This window comes from Balaenoptera acutorostrata, chromosome 3 (assembly GCF_949987535.1).
Source record: "Balaenoptera acutorostrata chromosome 3, mBalAcu1.1, whole genome shotgun sequence".
NCBI lineage: Eukaryota > Metazoa > Chordata > Mammalia > Artiodactyla > Balaenopteridae > Balaenoptera > Balaenoptera acutorostrata.
The window spans coordinates 171,196,585-171,220,057 of NC_080066.1; the positions used below are offsets into that span (position 1 = coordinate 171,196,585).

The window sequence follows — 23,473 nt, forward strand, 5'->3', positions numbered from 1 at the left end:
TTTTTTTCTGCTGCTTTTAAATGAATGAATCTGTAAACACATCATTTCGAAATTAACCTAACTTGCCATAGAGCATGGAGTCAGTAGCTTTCCCTTTGATTAGGAACACTTGGAAGGGCTTTGGGGGTTAATGTCAAGGTACATTTGACTGTGTACCCAGCACTTGGCTGTTGTTGCTACATAGTAGGTGCTTAATAAATGTTTAATTGAAGACTTTATTCTTTCAACGTCTAACATCAATTTATCAGTTTTATTGTGTTTTTTGAGTTGTCCCTTTAATTTAGGTGTATTTAACTTTTAGATTAGACTAATGCATTTAGGTTCAGAAAAATCTCAATATAGGAAAGATCATCTAATGATTTCAACACCAGCAGCTGTATTCCAAACCCTCAGTCATCTGTATTTCAGGGAGATAGAAATTTTCTGTCTTTGAACTCGGTGCATTTTGGTGTTTACTGAGTATGTACTTTGTCAGGCGCCCACTAGGCTGCCCAGCACTTTGTGTCTAGAACGCCTCCTACCTCTGGGAATAATGCACAAACCATCTCAGAAGGATGGATCGATGTCCTGAACTCCTTCCTCCAGAGGGAGGTACCCTGAACATCCCTGCCCTTGTCCCAGGGCTGAGAGCTAGCTCAGCCCCTGCTCAGCGCCAGGTTCACTTGCTCCCCAGATGGCGGGTTCTCTTTCCTATAATCGGAGTCAAAAATGCTGCCAGTAAATCCCCAAGAACTTTCAGTCTTCAAGTCTCTACTTTCTCTTTTCTCCATTCTGGTTAAACTATTTTATTGTCCCTCTGTTGCCAAAGATGACTCTGGCTGGAAGAACTAGTACAATTGACAAGAGCCGCCACATTAACCCCCCCTTGTGCTCCCCGCACCGCCTCTGACAGCCTGCCTTGGACCCAGCGCATGGGTTCAGGGCCCTCAGCGTTTCCCAGGAGGCCACAGCTGGGCAACACTGTTTCAGGTGGTGGTTCTTTGTAACCTCTCATGTTCTCTGACTCAGCAAATAGAGCCACGTCCTGGCATTCCACTGCTGCCACTCGCCCATCCACATCCGGTCATCCCAGCCGATCCCATCTGCCCAGGCACGAATTCTTTTTTTTTTTTTTTTTTTTGGCCACTCCATGCAGCATACAAGATCTTAGTTCCCCGAGAGCAGAGATCGAACCCATGCCCCCTGCAGTGGAAGCGTGGAGTCTTAACCACTGGACCACCAGGGAAGTCCCCCACTTTCTTTTTTTTTTTGGCTCTGATTTTTACTACGTTTTCCCTCAGCCTCTTTCAGATACATTTCTGTCTTTCTGTTTCTCATCCAAATTCACCTCACTTTTATTTCATTGTTTGTTGTGATGATACTTACACTTGGATCCCCATTACCATCTCTAATCCATCTCGCATTCCTGTTGTAATAGCTCTTGGTCTTCGGGCTCTAGCAATTCCCAGTCTGATCCATTCTCCCGTCTGTGCCATTCCACCTTTACACTGGAACTTCTCTGTTCAGAACCCTGCAACTCGGGGCTTCCCTGGTGGCACAGTGGTTAAGAATCTGCCTGCCAATGCAGGGGACACGGGTTCGAGCCCTGGTCCGGGAAGATCCCACATGCCGCCGAGCAACTAGGCCCATGTGCCACAACTACTGAGGCTGCGCTCTAGAGCCCGCGAGCCACAACTACTGAGCCCACACGCCTAGAGCCCGTGCTCCGCAACAGGAGAGGCCACCGCAATGAGAAGCCCACACAGCAACGAAAACCCAACACAGCCAAAAATAAATAAATAAAAATTAAAAAAAAAACAAAACCCTGCAACTCCTCACCGTATATCACAGTAAAGGCCACACTCTAAACGGGGTCCTGTGACACCCTGGGTTGTAAGTGAAGGTTAACCAGCACAAACTTGCTTCAGGCAGGGCTAAATCCAGGGGCGTGGGCCATGTCATCAGTATTCAGTTCTTCTAACACCCACTTCTGTTTGAAGGACATGAGACGCCCCCCAGCAGCTCAGGGCTCGCACCTTGCCAGGTGAGCTCCCCAGAGAAAGATGATCTCTTCCCCAGCACTTCTGACTCAGGCCGCTTGCCCATCCCGAGTCACTATGGCCAGAAGTTGGGCCCAGATAAACAGGTAGAAGCCTCAGATGTCCAAAGCCGCTTCCTTCGAAACCCTCTGCAGCCTGGCTCTGCGTTTCTTCTCCAGTGTCCCAGGCTCTCCTCCGGGGCATTGCTTCACTCGCTGTCCCCCTGAAATGCCAGCTCTGTGCTTTTCCAGCTCCGCCTTTGGTCATGCCGGTCTTCCCCTGATGCTCTTCCCTGCCAACTCTCTGTCTATCAAAATTACATCAATTTTTCAAGGCCCAGCGAAAATATTTTCTACAGACCCTTTTCGTAACCTGCCACTGGCAAGAGGTCATTTCTTCCCTTTCTGCCTAGAGTTTGTGCCCGGCGTCTGTCACGTGTTGCCTTTCACGGAGTTACTAACCACTGTCTTGGTTGGTGCTGTCACCCCTACCTTCCTGCAGGTCTTCACTGGCACAAAGCACTTTTGTGCATCTTGTTGCATTTGCTTCTGTGCAGATGCCTATAAAGTAAGCAGGGAAGGTACTTTAATCCCATTTTTGCAGCTCAACATTGCTTGACCAGCTATGCACCAAGACTTGTGCTAGGTGTTGAAGTAAGAAACGTTAATATGGTAACATCCAGAAAGTTATTATTCCAATTTTACAAATGAGGACATTGAGGCCTAGTGAATAAGTGGCCAAGTGTCCCACTGACCATCTTTTTTAGTTCCTAGCACACGCAAGCTCTTTGCCATCTCTGGGCCATTGCAGATGCTGTTCCCTCCTCCTGGAACTTTTTTTGTTTTTTTTTTTTAATTTGGCTACACCAGGTCTTCATTGCGGCATGCGGGATCTTCGTTGCAGCATGTGGACTTCTTAGTTGCGGCATGCAAACTCTTAGTTGCAGCATGCGGGATCTAGTTCCCCGACCAGGGATCGAACCCGGGCCCCGTGCATTGCGAGTGTGGAGTCTTACCCACTGGACCACCAGGGAAGTCCCTGGAACATTATTATTTCCACTCTCAACTGACCAAACACTATTCACTTTTTGGAGTTTAATTAAAATGTCACTTTTTTAGGGAGGCTTCCGCTGAGCACCCCCTCACCCCCAAATCTAAGACAGGCCTGCTATTCTCTCTTCTAGGACTCCTCTGTTTCTCTCATAGCGCTTATCAAAAATTGTAGTTATTTATTTTACTTCTGTAAATGCATTTGTTTAATGTCTCCCTACTAGACTGTACATGTCACGAGAACAGGGATCGTGATAATTGTTGTGACTCTGGTGCACTCAGTGCCCGGCACCCATGCCTGACACAGAAGAGGGACCCAAGAAATAATGTGTGGGATGAATGAATGCAAATGTGAGCCATTCACACAGCCCCTAAATACCAGCACAGAGACTCAACTCAGGTTGCCCAAAGCCCAGGTCCACACAGCCCTGACACTTAGCTCATCTTCTGAAGAACTGTAGTTGTAGCTCTTTATATGGGTTCATAGACGTTAGCACTGTTTGATATGTGGGTATTTAGGATGAGAAGGGTGGATCTGTGCGTGGATGGGTGGCCAGAGGAATGAGGCAAAAACAGAATGCCAGGATCATCCGGGAAGGGGGCCAGGAGATGATCAGTGCGGGGAGGCCTGGGGAGGGCAAAGCCGACGTAGTAGGCACCCCCACTACCGGGCAGGTCCTGTGTGAGGAGGCAGTGCAGTGTGTACATCGACCTGGGTGTGGCACCTATAGTTGCACCCTGATTCAGATCCAGAGTTAATAGTAGCCTATTCTCGAGTTCTTGGGATGAACCTTCCATTTTGATGGGTCTTGAAGAGTTCTCACTTTTATATTCCTATCCCATCGTATTGGACACTTTCATGATACATGAAAGCAACTTTCATTCTTCACCAGAGTGAGCAGCCCATTACTATAGATAGCAATATCGAAAGTATTCAGAGGTATTTTTACACAGTGTCTTCTACACACTCCCTGCTGCTGTACACAGAGGTTAGTAGAAATGGGCTGTAACATCCAAAATTGTTTTTCTCTTATGTCTTTGTATCCTTTATTAGACTTTTGCAAACTTTGCTATAGTTTATTTTCTGACATTTGGACCTCTCATTTTTAGGAAAGAATATTTGGGGGAGTGTTGTAAATATATTTGACCTACTGAATATCAAAAATAGCACTGAAATAACAAAAATAGCTCTGAATTTTGTTGTGAGTATCATAAAAATATAATTGCTTCTTGATATCTTTTTCCAGAAAATGAGATGCAATTATAGATTCTGTGTGTCTGCAGGGCCTGGACAGTTTCAGAGTGAAACAGAAATTCTTCTCAAGGAGCCAGGAGCCAACGGCCTCCTTTCCTGTGCCGTATGACCTGCCTCCAGAACTGTATGGAAGTAAAGGTGAGACACTGGTGAAAGAAAACCTTGGGTGTGTGTACGAGAGCAGAAACAAACAGAGCCCAGGGAAAGCCATTGGGTTGGGCTCTCCCTGGGAGCCTGGCTTGTGGGTGGCCCTGGAAGCGCAGGTTTTTGCAGAGGCTCCCTTGCTGCCCCGTGTGTGGCCACCAGAGCCGCAGTTCTCAAACTGGTTGGTCTCAGAACCCCTCTACATTTTATTACTGAGGACCACAAAGGGCTTTTGTTTACGTGGGCTTTTATAGCTATTGATATGAATCATATCAGCAATTAAAACCAATAAATTTTAAAATATTTATTAACTTATTTTAAAATACTAATAAACCCATTTGTATATTTAAAAATATATAAAATGACTATTCCCAAAAACAAGTTAGTTTGGAAGATGGCATTGTTTACCTTTTTTGCATACCCCTTTATTATCTGGGTTGACAGCCGGATTCTCACGGCTGCTCTGTTGTGTTATCACACAGGTCGTGTAGCGTCTGTACACGCATGTGAAAGTGACAAATAATGGCTTAATGTTACGCTGACAGTAATTTTGAGTTTACAGGTATTTCCCCCTCCCCAACCCCCTTAAAAAGTAGGTCCCCAGGCCACACACTCTGAGAACTGCTGCACTAGGTGAGGACTTCAAGGGCAGTGACCAGGTATTTTTCGCAAGAGAAAGCCAGTGGAGTATTGGTCCAGGTTCCCAGCGCTTTTTGGAGGAAGGCTGGCTGGGATGGCGGCACCACCTCATCCCAGCTCTGGCCCAGCCCCGCCGGCCTCAGGGCTACTCTTCTCAGCCCCAGAAAATCTGTCTTTGGGGTGAGTTCACACTTCATCAAGCTCACCCCGGAGGAGATGCGTAATGGGGACAAGCTTATTAATTTAAAATGGCAGATTCTTATATCACTGTGGCTGGCGTATTTTCCCCTGGAGGGTAGAGGCCTGCACAGGTAGCCAGATTGTAATCTATGGTTTTTGAGTGAAGGCTGAATGTGACCAGGGAAAATTTGGTTTTTGATTGGTAAGTTTTGATGATGCCACCCCATTAATACAAACTCTCGGACTCCCTAACGGGGTCAGCCTTGCCCCAGTGGGTCCCTTCCTTCCCTGAGCGATGCTGGTTGCGTTCTAGCTACCTCCCCGCCCTCACTCGCCCTTTTGGCTTTTGTGGTGAACCAAACCTGCCCTTCTGATGGACCCGTTTCTCAGATTGTATTGGCACATCTGACAGAGTTCATCCTGCCTCGCCCAGCTGACTTCATCTCTCTCTGATCAGTCGTGTGGATACTGTTTCGGAAGGTATTCTTGTTCCCTTCCTTCCAAGCCATATGCATTTTTCTGAGTCCTCTAAATGTGTCGAGTCCTCTAAATGTGTTGTAAATTCACACACGTTCATTTTTCACTAGCAAGAGCTTTTACCAGAATTTCAAGAAATCCGTGACCACTCCTCCCCACCCTCCAACCCACAGATGCTTTAGATCCAGGCCGTGTTTATGTGCCAGCCTGACAACTTATTAAGTGACCTTGGGCAGTGGTTTGCATTCTCTAGGCCTTAGTGTCTCTGCAAAATGAGAACATGAGAGTGCATAGCTCACTGTTGAAGAGTGACTGAGATATGGTCTAGAAAGCATCTAACCCAGTGTCCAGCTCAGAGTTAGCAGCTGATTACTGTTAGCCATTGTTTCTGTTATTTAAAATGTCCAGTTCAGTTACAACAGTGGATTGATGGCCATCCCTCCCCCTCCCCCTGATGAGCTGACATTCAGAAGAGGCTGAGGCTTGTGCAGGACAGTCCCTAGCCCAGGACATGACCCAGTGACCTTCCCCCTTTCTGGCTTTGCGCTGCACCTCTGTCTTTTCTCCCTTTCTCTGCTCTTCATGTCCCTCACCCCTACCCCCAACCTGAGTGCTCCTGAATAAACAGGTTGGAGATGGGAAGGACTAACTGTGACAGCCTTATTTAGGCTTAGCCTCCTGCTGTCTGGCCTCAGGCATTGTACCTCCCACCCACAGCCTGGAACCTTGGCTGGAATTTCACCCCCTCCCTTTAATCCTAATCTCCAAAGGACTGTAAAAGCAAGAATGGAAGAGGTAGAGGAGCCTTAAAAATATCCTGAGGTTCCCTCAGTTCCACTAGAAAAAGCATTCCCAAGAACTTAAAAGTTTACAACTAGGTAGTGTCTTAGACCATGTAATGAAAATGGTAATCCTTTTATTTGACCAGCAAGCAGAGGTTTTCCATTGTTTAACTGAGTTTTCTGTTTTTTACGCATTTCCTTTGAAAGACATATGCGAGAGAGACTGGAACATTTTAATTTTTTTATCGGTACTATTTTAACCTTCCACACTGCTTTACTAGCGTGTAGAATAATGCCAGGGATTCAGATATCAACATTTCCTGTAAAGCCAACATTCGGGGGAGTCATGTGCACCTTAAAAAGGCATCTTGGGCTTCCCTGGTGGTGCAGTGGTTAAGAATCCACTTGCCAATGAAGGGGACACAGGTTCAATCCCTGGTCCAGGAAGATCCCACATGCCGCGGAGCAACTAAGCCTGTGCGCCACAACTACCGAGCCTGTGCTCTAGAGCCCGCAAGCCATAACTACTGAAGCCCGGGTGCCTAGAGTCCGTGCTCCGCAACAAGAGAAGCCACCGCAGTGAGAAGCCCGCGCACCGCAACAAAGAGTAACCCCGGCTCGCCTCAACTAGATAAAGGCCGCGTGCAGCAACGAAGACCCAACACTGCCAAAAATAAATAAATGTAAAAAAAAAAAAAAAAAAAAAAGGACATCTTACCAGTGTTTGGAAAAGTTGAATGGTTAAGAATATTTCAAAAGCACTGCATTTGGGGCTTTCCTGGTGACACAGTGGTTAAGAATCTGCCTGCCAGTGCAGGGGACACGGGTTCGAGCCCTGGTCTGGGAAGATCCCACATGCCGCGGAGCCACTAAGCCCGTGCACCACAACTACTGAGCCCGCGCTCCAGAGCCTGCAAGCCACAACTCCTGATGCCAGGGCGCCTAGAGCCCATGCTCTGCAGCAAGAGAAGCCACCACAATGAGAAGCCTGTGCACCGCAACGAAGAGTAGCCCCCCCCCCCCGCACCGCAACTAGAGAAAGCCCGCACACAGCATGAAGACCCAACGTAGCCAAAAATAAAATAAAAAAAAAAAAAGCACTGCATTTGAATAAGTGATTTTCAAGCCACTCTAACATATATAAGATCTTGTTCAGTATTTTTTAAGTCAAGAGACTATAAGAAAAGCTTAGCAAAGAAATATACTAATGTGAACAAATCACAGTTGGATACAAGAGACCACCAGACATCCTGACACCAAGAAACTAATCAAATAAAAACAAAGACTCAGCTACAGGGGCACCTGCTTTGTGCTTGCTGCTTATTCTCTCTCCCCACGGGTGTATCATTGAGAACCTGCTGTGCACAGACACCAGCTAGGTGCCTGGAATAGATCAGTGAACAAGACAGACACAAATCCTTGCCCTCCTTGAGTTTATATTTCTCCTCCCATGAAAAGTTACACTTACCCAAACCCATTTTACTAGCAGGAACTGTGTTTTTAAAAGAGAGCTTTTACAAAGCAAAATCACTAACATTGTAAATCACACGCTGTAGCATGCAGTCCCTGACCACAGGGACACACAGAGGGAACCACGCCCCCCAGGTCGTCCTTCGTCCTCCCCCACCGTGGCCTTAACACAGGCCTCAGCCGGACTCTCACCCAGACTGTGCTGTGCTTTCATTTCCCTGGTTCTGTGCTCCTCCCCCTGGATGCCGTCCTCCACGCTGCTGCCAGGCTCATCTGATCGTTCCCTCTCCTGTTTTAAATCCTTTCATCGTATTCCAGGAAAAAAAAAAAAAAAAGACGTTTTTCATCCCCTTTAGCCTCAGATCCCGAACAGATTCTGTGAAGATCACCTTTAGAACTTGACGAAGGTGCACATTGCCAGGCCCCAGCCCAGACCTACTGAAACGAGCTCTCCAGGGGTGGGTCCCAGAAAAACGTGCCGGCAATTCCCACATCAGCCCAGTCAGGGAACTGCTGCACAGACACAGTGGGGTTCAGCTTCCCAGCAGCAGGGCGTGCCTGCTTGTCTGCCTGCCCCCTGGACCGCAAACTTGAGAGGCCTTCGTGTTTGTCTAGCGGAGTACCAGGCATCTAACCAGCACTACCAAGTATTTCATATACACGTGTGACTATCATGAGGCAAGTTGTTCTCTCATGGGACGGTTTAGGAGGATTGCCTAAAACAGGCCTTCATCTGAGCCAGTGAGTGGTAATGGCTGATTTCCAGTAGTAATGGGTAAAAAGACACAACAGAATCATAACCCCCCTCTTTTCACCTTCCTCTTGGCCCTTTTTGTGGCCTTCCCCCACGGTAGTGGAAGGCCTTGCAGCTGGCATGGAAAGGCTCTGCCGGGGAGGTGCAGACATTTGCTCATTTATAAAGCAGAGCCTCGGGGGGATTTGCCAGGAGCATGGTTTCCAGGTCCTCGCTTGGTCATCGTTGGCTAAATTTGAGGGAAAGGAATACAGTCATCCCTTGCTATCTGCCAGGGATTGGTCGAGGACCCACCTTGGATCCCAGAATCCACAGATGCTCAAGCCCCATAGTGAGCCATCCGTATCCGCAGTTCCACATCCCCAGATTCAACCAACCACTGATGGTGTAGTGTGTATTTATTGAAAAAAATCGCATATAAGTGGACCCTCACAGTTCAAACCCAAGTTGTTCAAGGGTCCACTGTAAATGCAGTGGTGGTCTTTAAGTTACAGCCTCACTGGCAAATGCCTGTATCACATATCTGCACTGGTGAAGAATCTCTCTAATGGCTATTCATATAGCAAGGATTGGGGGGGTCTTCTGCCTGGGGGATGAAGCAGAGCAGACATTGCCCAACAGAGCAGTTTGCAGGGAAAGGGGTAAATAAGGGGAAGTCCAGCTACAGAAGATGGTGTTTCCAGTGGAAGAGAGCGGGTGCTTTCTTAAGGCCAGTGAGTTGCCAGGGAGTCAGGTCTCCAGCCCTGCTAGCCCCTTACCTCTTAAGAAACTTAATTACCAGAAAGTGTGGTTTCCTGCTTTCAAACCATCTCAAGGCCAGAGGGGAGAGAACAGGGTTCTGATAACTTGTTGCCATCTTTGGCATTCTTTTCCTGCACTTCCTGCTGGGAGCTGCCATTTGCATACTCGCCCTGTGATTATTCAGAACAAACAGCGAGGCTGGAGGGGAGGAGTAGCAGATACCATTGTTTGCCAGCTCGGCCTCCAAGCTACCATCTGCCTCTGTTCAGGAAAAGGAGAAAGCCTCCCCCAGGGGCTGCTGGCAGGGCCGGCGAGCAGCTGCTGCAGTGGGATGGTCCATCTCAGCTGACCTGCCAAGTGGCCAGTTTACTATAAGCATGCAACCCTTCCATCTCTCCATATTTCTCAGGACAATAATATGGGGGTTTATTTTTAATCCTTGCAGTGTATTTATACCCTACCCGTATTTTTTTTTAATTAAATAATTTATTTTTGGCTGCATTGGGTCTTCGTTGCTGCACGTGGGCTTTCTCTAGTTGCTGAGAGCAGGGGCTACTCTTCGTTGTGGTGCTTGGGCTTCTCATTGCGGTGGCTTCTCTTGTTGCAGAGCAGGGGCTCTAGGTGCTCCGGCTTCAGTAGTTGTGGTGTACGGGCTCAGTAGTTGTAGCTCACAGGCTCTAGAGCGCAGGCTCAGTAGTTGTGGCACACGGGTTTAGTTGCTCCGCAGCATGTGAGATCTTCCAGGACCAGGGCTTGAACCCGTGTCCCCTGCATTGACAGGCGGATTGTTAACCACTGTGCCACCAGGGAAGTCCCTACACCCTACCCATATTATTATGGTTCTTTTTGAAATGGTTTGACTCTGGCAGTAGCCATATGTGGTAAAAGAGATTTGTTCCAATTTTTTCAATTTGTGAAACATCAGTTAAAAGGAAGAAAAGTTCACACATATTGAGCACCTACAGCATGCCAGGAACTTTCACAGATGTTCTCTCATTCATGCTTCACAATAATCCTGGGAGGTTGCTAATGTAATTACTTCCCATTTCAGAGATAGGGAACCTGAGGCCAAAATCCACATGCCTTCCTCAGGCTGCAGAGGAGGATGAAGGCAGGATTTGAACCTAGGTCATCTTTCCGTTGTACCATTCCAAGGCATGTTGCTTTCCTCAGCATTGGTCTACGGTCATTATACAGAGACCTTTATGCCTTATCAATCACTAGCCTTAACTTACAGAACAAAACCATTTCAGGTATGTGACGCTGGGCCTCTTGGTTCTGTGCGACCATGACCAGCTGCTGAGAGCAGAAAAATGGCCTTTGACTGTACCCATTGTCACTGTTGGTTTCTCCAGGTTCTTAAAAGAAGAAAATGAGCTGCCTTCATTTGTTACATTCTCTCTGTGGGGAACACTGCGTCTTGTGCACTACAGGGGTTTATTTCATTTAATCCTCCTGACAGCTCCACGACTTTGATACAAATAAGGAAACTGAGGCTCAGAGAGGTGAAATGACTTGTCAACGTAAGTGGCAAGCCAGCATTCACCCCGGGCTTCAGCCTGCTGCCATGTTCATTCACCCATGTCTTAACATGAACCTTAACTACAAGCTCTTACCTATAAGGGCTCTCGTCGGGGCTTGATTCAGCAAAGGCTCTTCATGATTTGTAGACTCTGGCCCATGAGTAGTTTTATCCTGTCAGGTGGGTGAATTTTCTGTAATCCTATTTAAATCAGTATTATACTTATGTAATTGTTTTTCCCCCAGATCGGCCCTGGATTTGGAACATTCCTTATGTCAAAGCACCAGATACACACGGGAACATGTGGGTTCCCTCTTGAGAGCAGTAAAGTACTGTGAAGTTGACGTGTAAGGCATTGAACCCCAAACATTGGATGTTCTTGTTTGCACTGGGTGTTCACTATTCTTAATGTTTTATCTGCCCCCCCTACAAAACTCTTTGCAAAGGTCGAGCTTTCAAACACAGATGTTGGTTATCCTTTTAATGGCCATTGTTAACATTCTCACTTTAAAAAATTATATATTTTCTTAATTCCCTTTTCTATGCTTTGGAATGAAAGCTATTAAACTTCACCACATTAAAAGAATGTATAGGTGTAAAATGATCTTCCTAGTGATGAGGACTTCCACGGCGGCATCAGCGCTTGTGAATTGAAGGTTGACTTGTGTCGGTTGTGCTCTGTCAGGAAAGGTGCTCTGGATCCAGCTGAAACTTCTCAGAGCAGGAATGTGACCTCTCACCCAGCCCTCTCTCAGCTTTCTGAGTGTGTCTCGGGGTTGCTGGAGGGAGCCTGGCGTGTGTCGGCTGGTGCGGCTACCCCGACGCCATGGGCCCTATTGACCGTCGTCACTCTGCAGCTTTAGACGACGTTTCATCCCCCCCACCGGCCGTGCTGGCTGCCTTCCCGCTCAAGGACCACCTGCCCTCCCCTCACCCATTCCCCAGAGTGCATGGTGTCTCCTCCGTCCCCAGAAATGTCCTCAAAAGACAGCTCGCAGGATCATAAAAAAGCACACAATCATTTCACTCAGAAGAGCCCCTGAAAGGTGAACTGATTGGGTGCCCTCAATTCACAAGTGAGGGAACTGAGGCCCAGAAAGGTTCAGGACGTCCCCCAGCCCCGGCTGCCTGGGTCAGAGCGACGAGCATCTTCCTGCTCTGTGTCTGGGTGCCCTTCACACGCAGCATCGCGCTCTCCTCGGATGACAGAGCCGCCTCGTTTTCTTCTGCGTGAGGCTCATTTCCAGGTTGTCGTCAGCTTCTTCATCCTAGAATTTAGAATAGAGTTCAGTGTTAATTTTGAAAGTTTTTTTAAGATACTAGTTTTGCAGAGTGTTCCTCAGAGGCCAAGGATGTTCACATCAGAAAGCTGCTGGGGTGGGTGAGGGGCGGGGGCTCCTCCCTTCTCCTTCCCCGATCAGAGGAGCCTTCCTTCACCACTTTAACATATTGGGTTCTCTAAAGGATACTATCTGGGTGGTTTTTTGTTTTGCATTCTGCTTAAAAACATAAAGCTGAGGGGCTTCCCTGGTGGCGCAGTGGTTGAGAATCTGCCTGCTAATGCAGGGGACACGGGTTCGAGCCCTGGTCTGGGAAGATCCCACATGCCACGGAGCAGCTGGGCCCGTGAGCCACAATTGCTGAGCCTGCGCGTCTGGAGCCTGTGCCCCGTGACGGGAGGGGCCGCGATAGAGAAAGGCCCGCGCACCGCGATGAAGAGCGGTCCCCGCACCGCGATGAAGAGTGGCCCCCACTTGCCGCAACTAGAGAAAGCCCTCGCACGAACCGAAGACCCAACACAGCCAAAAATAAATAAATAAATAAATAAGAAAATCCTTAAAAAACATAAAGCTGAAAAGCCAGTGAATTCGTTTAACCAGTTTCTTCCACTGGTAAGAAAAGTTAGGCTTAATCCTTTTCGCGCCCTGCCTTCTACTTCAGGTGCGTTCAAACCCTGTATCAGGTGAGCCCAGCTGCCTTGGAGGGCAACAGGGAGGGTGCCCTGGACTGGTAATAACGGTGGAGCCGGCCCAGAGCGGGAGCCCAGGAGTCTGAGCTGGGTGTCCAAGGGACTGCGGTCAAGGACCTGTGACTCCCGCCAGCACAGTGGTCCGTGCTGGGTGGGCATGGGGGCAGTGCCAGCCTCCAGGCAGCAGGGGGCATCAGAACCGCTGCAAGTAGTCGGCCAGCTCCGGGCAGGACCCAGGAAGCCTGGGCTGCTCGGGGCCCAGCCAGTCAAAGGATAGCGGACTCGGGCATGTGGCTCATCTGAGCCACATGACTGCAAAGTGGGTCGGAGCCCAGAGCTGGAGTCAGGCTGCCGGGCTTTGAATCCCAGTTCTGCCACCACTTCTCTGCGCCTTGGTCCCCTCACCTGTAAGATAGGGGTGGAGTAATAATCATTCCCGTTGTAGAGGCTCATTGAGACTGTCCGGTGAGTTAGGACATGAATGTGCCTGCGCAGGGTGGGGACTGTACAGGGGACACCCTTGAGTCATCAGGTTTATCCTCATTTTCCTGATAAGGAAACCTGGACTCAAACAGGTAAAGTGCTCGTCCAAGGTCACACTTCTAGAAACTGCTCTCACCAGTGTTTGAACCCAGGTCCGGCAGCATCCAGAGCCTGTTCTGTACTTGCAGGTGGCCCAGGCTCCCGGGCAGTGTGGTGGACAGTATCCGAGGAGATGGACCATTTTCCCCCAATCCACTGTGGACAGATACTTTTATAGGATACAGGATCAGGTGCTTGGATGTCACAGCACTGTCAGATAGCTAAGAAAGTTTCTAAATGCTCACTTTTACTTTCTGTACTCATCACAGGCTGGCCTGGTCCACAGCCACACTTGGAGCGGCACCCTAGACCCAGCAGGGACCCAGAGTGCCCTTCTGGAAGCTGAGACAATCTCTGTAGGATGGGCTGGTTATGTATATCAAGGTACAGTTAGGGCAAGTCCAAGGTCAAGGGGCATGTACCCAGTGGGTGTGCAGGCCCAACCCCAGAGAGCTGCCTCCTGTGGCCCTTGCCCTGGTGAGCATGGGCTCAGCGAGGCAGGGCTAGGCCAGGCCAGCGTAGTACCAGGTCAGTACCACGAGCTCTCTGGGCACAGTTGATAGCACATGTGGAAAATAAAGTAATGCCTCAAGAGTAATCAACATGGGATTGATTAAATCCCATGAGGTTCAACAAAACAAGAGGTTCAACCCCATCTGGTCCTTTTATTAATGTGACTGGCTAAATTACCCAGAGTGCTACAAAAAAGCATCATCAACGCCTGTTAATTTTTTTTTTAATATTTAGTTATTTGGCTGCGCTGGGTCTTAGTTGCGGCATGGGGGATCTTCGTTGCGGCATGCGGGATCTAGTTCCCTGATCAGGGATCAGATCCGGGCCCCCTGCATTGGGAGCCAAGAGTCTTAGCCACTGGACCACCAGGGAAGTCCAAACACTTGTTAATGTTTGAGGAAACCACTTCTGTTATTCTCAGGTTGGGGTTCAACAATTATTTCTTCCGAACTCAGGAAACCCTCACCTCCCCTCTGACTGCCGTAGCTGCGTGCCACTTTTTATCCTTTTTCCCCACCTCCTTCCGTCCTTTCAAATCTCATGGAAACACTTATCCAGTGACTTTATACCTGCTGAGGGCAAACTTCCGTATAAAAGAATCCACCCTCTTCTTCATAAGCTGCCCGTTACAGGAGACTCATCTGCTGAGTAAGGAGTTTCTCTGCATGTGGACGAAAGGAACCGCTCCTCTTTTTCTTAAAAAGTTTTATCTTGGGCTGGTCCGATGGTAGTGGGTTACCAGAACTTATTAACGTTAGTGTCACTAAAGTTGGTATACAACCCCCCACTGCTAAATTTGACTAGCTTAAAAAAAAAAAAAAAAAGTTTTATCTTGTTCTTTTGAAATCTTACCTAGCATCCTTTTACAGAGATGGACATGTAGCCAAAGATCTAAATGAGATTTTCATATTGGACAATGAATTTCAACAGTATTCTAAAGGCTTAAGCATTTAAGAGACCCCCAAATTTTTGGAGGCAGGAAATTGTCAACCCTGACACTTGGTGACTTAAAGGAAGTCACTTGCCATTTAGGCAGGAGGATTCCATGTCGCCTCACTTCTCTGGTACTTTCTGGTGAAGAGAGGAATGATCTGCCACCACCTTCTTTCTTGGGGGAGGGAGGGAGATGGGATTTTTAAATTATGTTTTATCCTCATACTCCTGGGAAAGGAGGCCTAGTTTTAACCATAGTTGATAAAAATCAGCCTTAGAAGTTCACTGATTTGGAGACTGTATTTTTCTACATAATGTAATAGCTGATGCTTCCTGACTTCTTCCTCTGTTTCAACTCCTGTACTTAAGTGCTTGTTTAATCCTCACATCAGCCTTCTCTCTTTTTTTTTTTTTTATCTTTATTGGAGTATAGCTGTTTTACAATATTGTGTTAGTTTCTGCTGTGCAACAAAGTGAATCAGCTATATGTATACATATATCCCTGTATCCCCTCCCTGTCTCACCCTTCTAGGTTGTCACAAAGCATCAAGTTGATCTCCCTGTGCTATGCAGCTGCTTCCCACTAGCCATCCGTTTTACATTTGGTAGTATATATATATGTCAATGCTACTCTCTCACTTCGTCCCAGCTTCCCCTTCCCCCCGCCCCATGTCCTCAAGTCCGTTCTCTACACCTGAGTCTTTATTCCTGCCCTGCCACTAGGTTCATCAGTACCTTTTTTTTAGATTCCATATATGTGTGTTAGCATACGGTATTTTTCTCTTTCTGACTTACTTCACTCTGTATGACAGACTCTAGGTCCATCCACCTCACTACAAATAACTAAATTTCGTTCCTTTTTACAGCTGAGTAATATTCCATTGTATATATGTGCCACATCTTCTTTATCCATTCATCTGCTGATGGACACTTAGGTTGCTTCCATGTCCTGGCTATTGTAGATAGTGCTGCAGTGAATATTGTGGTACATGACTCTTTTTGAATTATGGTTTTCTCAGGGTATATGCCCAGTAGTTGGATTGCTGGGTCATATGGTAGCTCTATTTTTAGTTTTTTAAGGAACCTCCATACTGTTCTCCATAGTGGCTGTATCAACTTACATTCCCACCAACAGTGCAGGAGGGTTCCCTTTTCTCCACTTCCTCTCCAGCCTTCTCTTAAATAACATCCATAAGATCCCACAGTGAGCAACAGCGCCAAGCTTCATTTTCCTAATGTGCAAGTTTTCTTGTGTGGAAGTTATATAGTTGTCCTTAATAGAAATTATTAATATCACATGACTTTTCAAATGAACATGGTTTCTGCATCAGATTCAGTATGCTTAAAATGAGGATCTTAGATTTGATTTTGTTGCAGCTTTTTCTCCCACATGAGAGTAAAAATTCCCTTTCTAAGAAACAATGTCTAATATCATTTGATCCATTGTGAAACCATTTTTGGGTGATCTAAGTGTTTGATTCAAATCTTGAGACATTTTGACTCCCCCCACCCCCCGCTTACTGTAGAGTTAGCGCTTTAACTAACCCCATCCTCGAGAATTCCTTGAGAATACTTGCTTTTGACTGAATATGTTAAAGAAAAAGGTTAGGTAGGCATTCTTTTTTTACATTCGTAAAATGTAGCAATTGTGTTGATGCATGAATGATATTAATTGTAATGACAAAGTATAATGACAGAAGTCTGTACAGGAACTCAGTGACTGGCAGAAATAAATGAGCTTAACAATTGTATAGAATTAAATCTAAAATTCTTTTGATGATGTGCTAACACGTGTTATGCATAGGTCACATCCCATTATGATTAAGTCTTTGCCGAGTTTGCCAAGTTTAGTAGCCCACTTATTTCAAGCAATATGCAGGACAAAAGTACTACAAACAAAACTGTACAATTTCTTACTGAATTTCTATCAACTAGTAAGTTATATGTCTTAAGTGGCCATTGCTTACATAGTAGGATTCACAGGCAGAAACAAAAGATGAGGCCAGCAAAGGGGCTCCTGGGAGATGCCAGCAGAACAGCACAGAGGCAGGGACCACCTCTGAGCCCTGTCTCTGTCCACCGGTCCCTGAGGAGTAACACTGACCCACAAGTACTGAGTACTTGCTGTGTCCCGGGTGCTGTTCTGTGACTTATGCATATTAACTAACTGAATCTTCATAAGTACCTGATCAAGGAGGCATTATTATTATCCCCATTTTACACATGGGGAAACTAAGATGATTTGTCCAGAGAGAGTCACGCAGCTGGCAAGGGGCAAAGCTGGGATTTGAACCCAGGCAGGACTGCTGTGAGGGGCCAGGCAGCAGGTGTGGCCAGTGCTCCAGTCAAGGAGCAGGGCTCCCATACATGATTTGTAGCTGTAGCTACAAAACCAGGTGCACTTGCAGACACTGTAACAGTGCACAGTCGGCGGGACAGAACCCGCTGGCAGTGCGCAAAATCAGCCACTAAATGCCGCCTTAGCGTGCAGGGCTGAGCCACTGCAGTGTTAAAGCCAGAACCTGGCAGTGGGGCCGGTTCCTTTCAAGAGAGAACATCAACGGCTGGAAACTTTGCCTTGTTAAGTATGTTCTCTTCAGTTCTCTGAAACCTGGCGTTTCCACTGACTCAGTAGATCTAAAGCACAGAGAACTGGCGCCGTAGAGGATGCTGGAGGGGGGAGGGCAAGAGGCAGCCCAGGAAGTGGGGAGCAGGGATGTGTTGAAATGAGGACGCCTCATATATTTAAGGAGGGGTGACGAGTAGTCATGGGGCCAAAGCATTGCAAGTTTGGGTACGATTAGTAGCCCAGTTTTTACAACAGAGTTCCAAGCAAGTCTGTCTCAGTGCAGAATCCAATTGCTGTGTATAAATTACACTTTATTCTCTTTAGGTCTACCAGAAGCTCTACTGAAACTGCAGTCTGATTAATGTTAATCAGTCGAAGGCACTTGGCTCAGTTTCTCCTGTTCCCTTTGTAGCAAGGTTTTCGGAGAGCCCCATTGCAATGGCCAGTTTTCTTAATACGCACAAAAAGACTCTCGGAAGGGAAAGGCAAAAGAGAAATTACATCCATAGGGAATTATTATGGGTTATGATAGTAGGTAACTTTATATACATCATCACACGTGGGGCAGGTTGTACCTCATTTTATACGAGGGAAAAGTAAGGTTCAAGGTCACAGAACTAGTGTGTGTCCCTTTGTGGCCCCAAGGACACAGGTGATGCCACTGTGCGTGATCTGAGTGGCTCTGTGTTCATAGGTTCTTTAGAAATTAACATTATGACAGCTGAATGCTGATTTTGTTTTCAGATAATTGACATTACTAAAATTTAAAAGCCTCTGTAAATATTTGTTATTTAATAATACTTTATTAATATTTTTATGAAAGACTACATTAGTCAGGATGCTTTTATAGTTACAGAAACCAGATTAGTTAGGCTTAAGCAATGAAAGAGACTTTTAACACGAGTCTAGCAAATGCCAGAGGATCATAATGTAACCAAGTCTACCTTCAAGTCTCAGCTCTGCTTTCCAGAATCTGGACGTCATTCTCAAGCAAGCTCTCTCCACCTGGAGGCTGAAATTCCCACTCCGTCACCACCACCGCACGCTCCAGGATCCCATATTATATCCGGCTAGTCATTTCAGAGAAAACAAAATACTTCTTTCCCAATAGCCCTGGCCAAAGTCCCCTGACGCATCTGATTGGTCAGGTTGAGTCATGTGTCCATCCATGATGCAAGCACTCCAGATCAGGGACTGCCCCTGCTGAGGAGGCGGCAGGTGCAGAGTTCGCCAAAGACAAGTGGAAAATGCCTGAGGTCCAATCCAGAACAAGAAGTATCTCTAGGTGAAGTATTACTATTGTGCCAGAGGAACCTTTTTTATGCCTTGTTCTTAAATAATGTGTGCAAGCATGCACATTTTATTTAAAAGTAAAAGGATGCAACTAGAGATTATCATACTAAGTGAAATAAGTCAGAAAGTAAAAGACAAATACCATATGATATCACTTATATGCGGAATCTAAAACATGCCACAAATGAACCTATCTGTGAAACAGAAACAGAATCACGGACATAGAGAACAGACTAGTGGTTGCCAAGGGGGAGGGGGTTGGGGGAGGGATGGAGTGGGAGGTTGGGGTCAGCAGATGTAAGCTATTATATATAGGATGGATAAACAACAAGGTCCTACTGTATAGCACAGAGAACTATATTCAGTATCCTGTGATAAACCATAATGGAAAAGAATATTTAAAGAAAAAGAATCTATATATGTATAACTGAATCACTTTGCTATATAGCAGTAATTAACATTGTAAATCAACTATACTTCAATTTAAAAATAAATAAATAAATAAAAGCAAAAGGAAACCAAGAAGGAAATTTTAAAATCCAAGTTTCTCGAAAAAGCCGGTTATATAAGTGAACGCTTGTAACTTGAGCGTTCTAAAGCAGTGATTTTTCAAACTTCGGGTCACAACCCTTTAGTGAATCATGAATCAATTTAGGGTGTCATGACCAGCACTTTTAAATGAAAGATAGTAGAAATTATCTGTGTGTAGCACAAAGTAAGGTTATTTTTGTTTAAATTTGTGTGAGTGGGTTCAGGGTTACAATCTAAAATGTATTCTTTCCCAGGTTTGCTAGTTCACCCACTCTGAATGAAGACAGATAGTCACCTGGGTGATGACTTGAGGTTTTACCAAAGCCTGAGCGGTGACTCACTCTTCATTAGATTTGTCTAGCCCCAGCTCTGCTCCCTCCCACCATGAGACCTTAGGCAAGTCATGTGATGCCTCTGAATCTTCATTTTCTCATCTGTTATGTGGGCCTAATAGCTATCCTTCCTGCCTCGTGGGATTGTTGTAAGAATCAAATGAAATGGAGCTCCTAAGCACTGGTAAGAACTCCCTCAATGTAAATCGGAATGATTCTTGGTAAGTACCAAACTGGCAGTCTCTCCCTGGGGCATTTAGAGAATGGTAACTCAAGTGTAAAAAATAAAACCCATGCCTTCTGAAAAATTAGCTACTTGCCACAAATATTGCTCCTTCACCCACTACTAAAGGCAGGTTTTTCTGACAGACGGGGGTAGATTGAAGAGTCCTGGATGCAGCAAGGTGGCTAGTAGGCCTCTGGATTCCAGAGGCGGGGGCTCTATTTTCAAGGGAGTCTTTGTCCGGGGGCCCAGGCTCTCAAGCGCGCCCTGAACAACTCTGCAGAGCTGACCCACATACTTCCTGCCCTGAAAGCACGGATCCACGTTGCTTCCTGCCTCTGGGAAAGAGGGGTCCTCGTGGAGGCTGAGTTGGGACTGAGGGTGGGGTTGGGAGTCCATGTTCATGTGAACCCCACGTGTGAGTTGACCCTTCGGCCCTGGGAGGAAGTACATTTTACAAATGAAGAAACTGAGGCGCAAAGAGATCTGTGAACTGCCTACAGTTGCCTTCTTGAAGACAGAGGGAGCTCCTGCTTCCTGAACACCTCTGATACCACAACAGCCTCAAGAAATGGGCATCTTTATTTGTGCTTGGATTGGCAGAATCTTCCTTAAGAGAGAGGAAAGAACCGTGTGATCTCAGTGAGCCACTTAACACCTCTCTGGAAACAACCTGGAAGGAAGCACTTGGGAAGAGCCCAGCCTAGCCCTGGTTCTGCTCTTCCATTCCATTCTTCTCTGGCATTCCAGGACACACTTGGCAGTGGATGACCTCTCCCCTGGGTCTCTAGTTCCTGTTCTTGGTGTGGCACCCAGCCCCTGCCCCAAGCAGAACTGGGTGGCCTTAAGAATAAGTGCAGCTGTGGGGAGAGGGGATTGAATGCATGAGGGAACTTTTAGGGGTGATGGAAATGTTCCTAGCATGATTGTGGCATTGGTTACACTTTACAAAACCCCTTGAATTATACACCAAATTGGTCATTTTTATTGAATGTGAATTATAGCTCCATAAAGCTGCTTTTTAAAAACTCAAAGAATGTACAAGCTCAGATATGTGCATTGTATGTAAATTCTACATAAGAAAAAATCAGGAGCTGAACTCTAGTTACATATATACTGAAGTATTTAGGGGCAAGTGTATTGGTATCTACAGTTTATTTTGAAATGCTTTAAGGTGTATTAAAGGACGAGTAGATACATGATAAAGTATAGAAAAATCTAATTGTACGATCTAGATTGCGACTCTAAAATTCTTTCGGCTTTGGTGTATGTTTGAAAATTTCATTATCAAACCTTGTGGGGAAACCACGGAACTTCCGGTTTCTGGCAGCGCCAAATGGCTCCTACTGAACCAATTCTTTCACAAATAAAAGTATACGCTCTGGGGTGGAGCTTATACCAGCTACTGAAAGCGACCAAAAGCAGGCAGAAAAGAAGAGAGTCAACAACTGAAAGAAAGGCACTCCACTGGGTGAGTTTCCTGTCTTTTCACCACTTTGGGCCTGAGGTCAGGTTTTAGTCTGAGGTCAGGTTTACGCATGGCGGGTAAACCACCAGTGGGAAAGCTACAGTCTTCTTGGCTTGGAGATCCAGAGTACAGGGTTTGGAGTATCCACAGCCTCTGAGAGTGAAGAGGGAAATAACAGAAGAAAGAGCCAGAGGGGATTCCCAATGTGTCTGTAAACTCTGCTCAAATCTCTGGCTGACCGCTGAACCGTGTGTGGCTAAGGCTAAAAGAACTGAACTAGAATTTGAGATACTTCCCACTGTAGAGATAATTTTGCAGTTGAGTTCAGCCAAGTTAACTGCCTGTTTAAGAAGTATTGTTTTTAGAGGAACAGAATCCAGAATTTCTCCATCATAAATGATATACAGCAGTCACTAGCCACATGTGATATTTAAATATGTTGTTAACATCAAATAAAGTTAAAAATTCAGTTCCTCACTTGCACTAGTCACATTTCAAGTGCTCAGTAGCACCACGATGGACCACTTTATAGAACAGCATAGATATGGGATATTTCCCTCATCACAGAAGTGATGGACAGTGTTTATCTGATCAATTAAAGTGTGGAGATTGTCAGAACTGACCAGAAAAATGAAAAGAAAGAAGACCGAACTGCTATATGCTGTCCGTAACAAATCCGCCTTAAATATATATAAAGACAGAGAGAGGTTAAAAGTAAATGGAAAAGATACCATGCAAATGTTAAGTAAATGAAGCCTGTGGTAACCAGATTAATATCAGACAAAATAAACTTCAAGGCAAAGAGTATTACCAGAGATAAAGACAGACATTTCATAAAAATAAAAGGGTCACTACATCAGGAAGATATAATAATCATAAATGCTTATATTAAATAATAGCTTCAAACACAAATTGAAACACAAATTGACATAATTAAAGGGAGAAATAGACAATTTGACAATCATAGTTGGTGATTTTAATACTCTCAATAATTGTTAGAATAACTAGAACAAATGTCACTAAAGACAGAAGATCTGAAAAACACTATCAACAACCTTGACGTAATTGGCATTTATAGAATACTACGTCCAACAACTGCAGAATACATATTCTTTTCAAATGCATATGGTACATTCACTAAGACCATATTCTGGACCATAAAACAAGTCTCAATAAATTTAGGAATACTGATACATACCAAATAATGGTCCTCTGACCTGTGAATGAAAAACACTGCCTGCCTTATCAGTAAACAAAAGATGTGGCAGCCATCAAGCCACTGCAGCCACTCCCAGTGGTGCAGCCTGAGGGGACTCAGGATGGGAAAGAATAGGATACTGGCCCTAGATAGCTCAGGTGCATATCAAAGGAATGATTTCAATGAGCCCAGACATTGCATCTTACCATACACAGGAAAGTGCTAAATTCATTAACTTGAGATACCCAGTTTTCTTTAACAGTAATCTTTTGGTGTTCCAGCTACCTGTTTTTTGTTGGAAAACTCCTATATACCTTGGCTCCTTCCCTTCCTCTTCAGAGCAGTCCCTCAGAACTATCTGAGAAGCTGTGTCCTGGGCTTGAAATCCTCAGAAAGTCTGACAAAACATCATTCTTAACTTTTAGGATGTGATTTTTTTCACTTGCCCACATTGAAAATGTTATAAATAATCCGTCTTTAAAAACAGACTTAAAAAATTAACACAGCTAAATAATTTGTGGGTCAAAGAAGAAAAACTTGGAAAATATATTCAACAAAATGATGTAGAAATACAGCATACCAAAATTTTTAGGATGCAGCTAGCCCAGGGCTAACGGAGATTTATAGCTGAAAAATGCAAACATTGGAAAAGAAGATCTAAACTTTGTGACCTAACCATCCACTGTAAGAAGTTGTAAAAAGAAGTAAAGTAAACCCAAAAGGAATTAGAAGAATGAAATACAAGTAGAAATCCCAAGTGGAATTTATCCCAGAAATGCAAGGTTGGCTTGACATTAGAAAAGCAATAAATGAAATTCAAGATATTAACAG

The 23,473-nt window shown here is 45.6% G+C and overlaps 1 protein-coding gene across 7 annotated transcripts in view; it reads left to right on the top strand.

Annotated features, from left to right (window-relative positions):
* Positions 1–21,196, top strand: part of LOC103000801 (tyrosyl-DNA phosphodiesterase 1) — an 83,294-nt gene extending 62,098 nt beyond the window's left edge. For 2 of the 7 annotated variants that reach the window (XR_009007427.1, XM_057542471.1), the window contains 2 exons: positions 4,352–4,460; positions 11,277–12,373. Coding sequence is in view for 6 of the 7 variants with exons in the window: in XM_057542471.1 (XP_057398454.1) it covers positions 4,352–4,460; positions 11,277–11,350 (183 nt within the window). In the remaining variant the exon portion in view is untranslated. Of the gene's footprint in view, positions 1–4,351; positions 4,461–6,751; positions 7,572–11,276; positions 12,377–17,921; positions 19,131–19,675 lie in introns of those variants that run through there. The other 5 variants (XM_057542474.1, XM_057542473.1, XM_057542475.1 and 2 more) reach the window with 5 other exon arrangements.
* The last annotated feature ends 2,277 nt before the right edge of the window (positions 21,197–23,473 follow it).